Below are 7,500 nucleotides of genomic sequence, written 5' to 3'. Positions count from 1 at the left end.
TACCCTACCCAACCCTACCCAACCCAACCCTACCCAACCCAACCCTACCCAACCCAACCCAACCCTACCCTACCCAACCCTACCCAACCCAACCCTACCCAACCCAACCCAAACCTACCCTACCCTACCCTACCCTACCCTACCCAACCCTACCCTACCCTACCGAACCCAACCCAACCCAACCCTACCCTACCCTACCCAACCCAACCCTACCCTACCCTACCCTACTCTACCCAAGCCAACCCTACCCTACCCAACCCTACTCTACCCAACCCTACCCTACCCTACCCTACCCTACCCATCCCTACCCTACCCAACCCTACCCTACCCTACCCTACCCTACCCTACCCTACCCTACCCTACCCAACCCTACCCTACCCAACCCTATCCAACCCAACCCAACCCAACCCTACCCAACCCTACCCTACCCTACCCTACCCTACCCTACCCTACCCAGCCCAACCCAACCCAACCCAACCCACCCCAACCCTACCCAACCCTACCCTACCCAACCCTACCCTACCCTACCCAGCCCAACCATACCCAACCCAACCCTCCCCTCCCCTCCCCTCCCCTCCCCTACCCCAACCCAACCCACCCCAACCCTACCCAACCCACCCTAACCCTACCCAACCCACCCCAACCCTACCCTACCCTACTCAACCCAACCCAACCCAACCCAACCCTACCCTACCCAACCCTACCCTACCCTACCCTACCCTACCCAACCCAACCCAACCCTACCCTACCCAACCCAACCCTACCCAACCCTACCCTACCCTACCCTACCCTACCCAACCTTACCCTACCCTACCCTACCCTACCCTACCCAACTCTACCCTACCCTACCTTACCCTACCCTACCCTACCTTACCCTACCCTACCCAACCCAACCCAACCCAACCCTACCCAACCCTACCCAACCCAACCCAACCCAACCCTACCCTACCCAACCCAACCCAACCCTACCCTACCCTACCCTACCCTACCCTACCCTACCCTACCTTACCCTACCCTACCCTACCTTACCCTACCCTACCCAACCCTACCCTACCCTACCCTACCCTACCCTACCCTACCCTACCCTACCCTACCCTACCCAACCCAACCCTACCCTACCCTACCCTACCCAACCCTACCCTACCCTACCCAACCCTACCCAACCCAACCCTACCCAACCCAACCCTACCCAACCCAACCCAACCCTACCCTACCCAACCCTACCCAACCCAACCCTACCCAACCCAACCCAACCCTACCCAACCCTACCCTACCCAACCCAACCCAACCCTACCCTACCCTACCGAACCCAACCCTACCTTACCCTACCCTACCCTACCCAACCCAACCCTACCCTACCCTACCCTACTCTACCCAAGCCAACCCTACCCTACCCAACCCTACTCTACCCTACCCTACCCTACCCTACCCTACCCTACCCTACCCTACCCTACCCTACCCTACCCTACCCTACCCTACCCTACCCTACCCTACCCAACCCTACCCAACCCTACCCTACCCAACCCAACCCAACCCAACCCAACCCTACCCAACCCAACCCTACCCAACCCAACCCTACCCAACCCAGCCCTACCCAACCCAACCCTACCCAACCCAACCCTACCCAACCCATCCCTACCCTACCCTACCCAACCCAACCCAACCCTACCCTACCCAACCCATCCCTACCCTACCCAACCCAACCCAACCCTACCCAACCCAACCCAACCCAACCCAACCCAACCCAACCCTACCCAACCCAACCCAACCCTACCCTACCCTACCGTACCTAACCCAACCCAACCCAACCCAACCCTACCCAACCCTATCCAACCCAACCCTACCCTACCCTACCTAACCCAACCCAACCCAACCCAACCCTACCCAACCCTACCCTACCCTGCCCTACCCTACCCAGCCCAACCCAACCCAACCCAACCCACCCCAACCCTACCCAACCCTACCCTACCCAACCCTACCCTACCCTACCCAGCCCAACCATACCCAACCCAACCCTCCCCTCCCCTCCCCTCCCCTACCCCAACCCAACCCACCCCAACCCTACCCAACCCACCCTAACCCTACCCTACCCTCCCCAACCCTACCCTACCCTACTCAACCCAACCCAACCCAACCCTACCCTACCCTACCCAACCCTACCCTACCCTACCCTACCCTACCCTACCCTACCCAACCCAACCCAACCCTACCCTACCCTACCCAACCCAACCCTACCCAACCCTACCCTACCCTACCCTACCCTACCCTACCCAACCTTACCCTACCCTACCCTACCCTACCCAACCGTACCCTACCCTACCTTACCCTACCCTACCCTACCTTACCCTACCCTACCCAACCCAACCCAACCCAACCCTACCCTACCCAACCCTACCCAACCCAACCCAACCCAACCCAACCCTACCCTACCCAACCCAACCCAACCCAACCCTATCCAACCCTATCCAACTCTACCCTACCCTACCCTACCCTATCCTACCCTACCCTACCCAACCCAACCCTACCCTACCCAACCCAACCCAACCCAACCCTACCCTACCCTACCCTACCCAACCCAACCCTACCCTACCCTACCCTACCCAACCCTACCCTACCCTACCCAACCCTACCCAACCCAACCCTACCCAACCCAACCCAACCCTACCCAACCCTACCCTACCCAACCCTACCCATCCCAACCCTACCCAACCCAACCCAACCCTACCCAACCCTACCCTACCCTACCCTACCCTACCCAACCCTACACTACCCTACCCAACCCTACCCTACCCTACCCAACCCAACCCCTACCCTACCCCACCCAACCCAACCCCTACCCTTCCCTTCCCTTCTCTACCCAAGCCAACCCTACCCTACCCAACCCTACTCTACCCAACCCTACCCTACCCTACCCTACCCTACCCAACCCTACCCTACCCTAACCTACCCTACCCTACCCAACCCTACCCAACCCTACCCTACCCTACCCTACCCAACCCAACCCACCCCACCCTCTACCCAACCCAACCCTACCCTACCCTACCCTACCCAACCCACCCCCTACCCAACCCAACCCTACCCAACCCAACCCTACCCAACCCAACCCTACCCAACCCAGCCCTACCCAACCCAACCCTACCCAACCCAACCCTACCCAACCCATCCCTACCCTACCCTACCCAACCCAACCCAACCCTACCCTACCCAACCCATCCCTACCCTACCCAACCCATCCCTACCCTACCCAACCCAACCCAACCCTACCCAACCCAACCCAACCCTACCCAACCCAACCCAACCCAACCCTACCCAACCCAACCCAACCCTACCCTACCCTACCCTACCTAACCCAACCCAACCCAACCCAACCCTACCCAACCCTATCCAACCCAACCCTACCCTACCCTACCTAACCCAACCCAACCCAACCCAACCCAACCCAACCCTACCCTACCCTACCCTACCCTACCCAGCCCAACCCAACCCAACCCAACCCACCCCAACCCTACCCAACCCAACCCTACCCTACCCTACCCATCCCAACCATACCCAACCCATCCCTTCCCTCCCCTCACCCCACCATCCCTACCCCAACCCAACCCACCCCAACCCTACCCAACCCACCCTAACCCTACCCAACCCACCCCAACCCTACCCAACCCTACTCAACCCAACCCAACCCAACCCTACCCTACCCTACCCAACCCTACCCTACCCTACCCTACCCTACCCTACCCAACCCAACCCAACCCAACCCTACCCTACCCTACCCAACCCAACCCAACCCTACCCAACCCTACCCTACCCTACCCTACCCTACCCTACCCAACCTTACCCTACCCTACCCTACCCTACCCAACTCTACCCTACCCTACCTTACCCTACCCTACCCTACCTTACCCTACCCTACCCAACCCAACCCAACCCAACCCTACCCTACCCAACCCTACCCTACCCAACCCAACCCAACCCAACCCTACCCTACCCAACCCAACCCAACCCAACCCTACCCTACCCTACCCAACTCTACCCTACCCTACCCTACCCTACCTTACCCTACCCTACCCAACCCAACCCTACCCTACCCTACCCTACCCAACCCAACCCTACCCTACCCTACCCTACCCAACCCTACCCTACCCTACCCTACCCTACCCAACCCTACCCTACCCTACCCAACCCAACCCAACCCTACCCAACCCAACCCAACCCAACCCAACCCTACCCTACCCAACCCTACCCATCCCAACCCTACCCAACCCAACCCAACCCTACCCAACCCTACCCTACCCTACCCTACCCAACCCTACCCTACCCTACCCGACCCTACCCTACCCTACCCAACCCAACCCTACCCTACCCTACCCAACCCAACCCTACCCTACCCTACCCTACTCTACCCAAGCCAACCCTACCCTACCCAACCCTACTCTACCCAACCCTACCCTACCCTACCCTACCCTACCCAACCCTACCCTACCCTAACCTACCCTACCCTACCCAACCCTACCCAACCCTACCCTACCCTACCCAACCCAACCCTACCCAACCCAACCCACCCCACCCTCTACCCAACCCAACCCTACCCTAACCTACCCTACCCTACCCAACCCACCCCCTACCCAACCCAACCCTACCCTACCCTACCCTACCCTACCCTACCCTACCCTACCCAACCCAGCCCACCCCACCCCCTACCCAACCGAACCCAACCCAACCCTACCCTACCCAACCCTACCCTACCCTACCCTACCCTACCCTACCTTACCCAACCCAACCCTACCCAACCCTACCCCACCCTACCCTACCCTACCCTACCCAAGCCAGGCCCCTCACCTCTCTGCCAGTCAGGTCTGCGGTGTGTGGTGGGTGGCCTCTAAACTCATCCATCAGTTTATTATTCCACACGAAGTAGGTATGAGTCATGTCACGCGGCCATGTCAGCTGAAATGGTGAACCGGACACGTGGCTGATAAACGTACACGGGCGCACGTACATAGATGTTTACGTACACATTGACATACATACACACATTTGCACACACACACACACACACCTATATACACTGACACACACACACACACACACACACACACACACACATGATGATGATGACGATAATCGTATTGATAGTAATAATGATAATGATGAAGGTAATAGCAATAATAATGATAACAATGATAATAATGATGATAATAAGAATAATAAGAAAGAGAGGAAGAATGGCGATAATAATAATAATAATAATAATAAAAATAACAATAATAATAATAATAATAATAATAATAATAATAAGGAAGAAGAAGAAGAAAAGACGAATAATAATAACAACAGTAATAACAACGATAATAATAATAATAATAATAATAATAATAATAATAATGATAATAATAATAATAATAATAAAAGGAATAATAATAACAACAGTAATAACAACGATAATAATAATAATAATAATAATAATAATAATAATAATAACTACCTTCTCGATCGTGGCGCCAAAGGTCTGGTGCATATAGCTCACTGCTTCCTGTACCATACCAACGAGGGAAGGGTGCGTGGCAGAGATCAAGGGGGTGTCCAGGCTGACATTCCACCTGTACAGAAATATATATACGATTTTCATTTTGACCTGGCCTAAAATTGAAAAAAAAAATATATATTAGAGAGAGAGAGAGAGGATTTTCATTTTGACGGCCTAAAATTGAAAAAAAAGTATATATATATATATATATATATAAAAGAGAGAGAGAGAGAGAGAGACGATTTCCATATTAACTTGGTCTAAAATTGCACACACACACACACACACACACACACACACACACACACACACACACACACACACACACACACACACATAGATAGATACCATTTTCATTTTAACGATCCAAAATATTTTAACTTAGGGGTGAGTTGGGGATGGCGAGTGAGAGACTAACAAGGAGAGTGTATGTGAGTGAGGTGGAGGGGGGAGAGGGAGGGGGAGGCCAAGGATGAGATGGAGGGATGGAGTGGAGAGGTATATGAGAGAGGGGGTGTGTGAGCTGGGAGCAGGGCAGTGAAATGGCGGGGGACAGGGTGACATGGAGGCGATTTGTTTGTGGCCACCCCTTATGGGATTAAGGCGTCTGGCAATAGATAGATAGACAGATAGATAAACAGAGCCAGACAAATAGATAGATAGATAGATAATAACGCTGCAAACCCCAACAGACCAGATCTTGATGTTTCTCAGGTCAGTACTGGCGACCCTTGACCTCATGTCTTTCGCTGCTTCCGGTGCCATGACCTCCAGTGCCCAGGCGAGGTCACGGGCGGAGCGGGTCATAGGTCCAACCACTGAGGTGCGGGTGTTAAGAAGCTTCTCCGGGTAAACTCCTATGTTCTTTGTCGATATTAGCCCTGAAAAGGAAAGTGTGGTGAGAGGAAAGAGCGTAATAATAATAATAATAATAATAATGATAATAATAGTAGTAGTAGTAGTGATAATAATAATAATAATAATAGTAGTAGTAGTAGTAGTAGTAGTAGTAGTAGTGATAGTAATAATAATACTAATAATCATAATAATAATAATAATAATAATAATAATAGTAATAATAATAATAACAGTAGTATTAGTAGTAGTAGTAGTAGTGATAGTAACAATAACAATAATAATAATAATAATAATAATAATAATAATAATAAATAATGATAATAGTAGTAGTAGTAGTAGTATAGTAGTAGTAATAATAATAATAATAAATAATGATAATAGTAGTAGTAGTAGTAGTATAGTAGTAGTAATAATAATAATAATAAATAATGATGATAAAAATAGTAGTAGTAGTAGTAATAATAATAATAATAATAATAATAATAATAATTAAAATAATAATAATGAGTTGATTGATTGATTGACTAAATGATTGATTGATTTTGAGGGATATATGTACGTTCCTTCAGGCAGCCCTCCCTCCAACTCACCTCACCCTGTCTCATATGCCATGCCACCCCATCCCTCCATCTCATCCTCGGTCTGCCTCTCCATCTAATCCTCAGTCTTCCCCTCCACCTCACTCACACTCTTCTACTCAGTCTTTCATTCTCTACTGCCCAAATGAATGATACCTAACCTGGAAATTAAAAGATGCATGAATGCCCCCTAACACCTCTTCCTAAGCGATTTATTTAGTATTTTTGTTATGGTGGTGGAGAGGGAGGCCTTCACGTGAGCTCCATTGCCCAGTTATATCAGTGCCACCACCTAAAGGCCTCCCACACCAGCAGGATGAGCCTTAGGTGCAATAGGGAGTTGAGGGACGTGTATATAACCAGGCCTCCCACACCAGCAGGATGAGCCTTACGTGATGATGGTTTATGGCCGAATACACCGCAGCAGTAGGAGGGTAGCCGGATGGACCCTCCAATGTCAGTACCGACGGAGAGAGGCGTAGCGCAGCACGAGAGCAAGGCCGCCTGGGAGAGAGAGAGAGAGAGAGAGAGAGAGAGAGG

The 7,500-nt window shown here is 52.1% G+C and overlaps 1 protein-coding gene across 1 annotated transcript in view; it reads right to left on the bottom strand.

Annotated features, from left to right (window-relative positions):
• Nucleotides 1-7,500, bottom strand: part of LOC145393475 (fatty-acid amide hydrolase 2-like) — a 46,530-nt gene that overhangs the window by 4,522 nt on the left and 34,508 nt on the right. Inside the window, exons 9-10 of the mRNA XM_080267585.1 lie at nt 7,353-7,464; nt 6,209-6,405 (exon numbers count right to left, since the gene is read on the bottom strand). Of these exons, the coding sequence (XP_080123711.1) occupies nt 6,209-6,405; nt 7,353-7,464 (309 nt within the window). The remainder of the gene's footprint in view (nt 1-6,208; nt 6,406-7,352; nt 7,465-7,500) is intronic.

This window comes from Coenobita brevimanus, chromosome 3 (assembly GCF_032717465.1).
Source record: "Coenobita brevimanus isolate Jiangsu-jjx chromosome 3, ASM3271746v2, whole genome shotgun sequence".
Taxonomy (NCBI): domain Eukaryota; kingdom Metazoa; phylum Arthropoda; class Malacostraca; order Decapoda; family Coenobitidae; genus Coenobita; species Coenobita brevimanus.
This window is presented reverse-complemented; position numbering and strand designations above follow the sequence as displayed.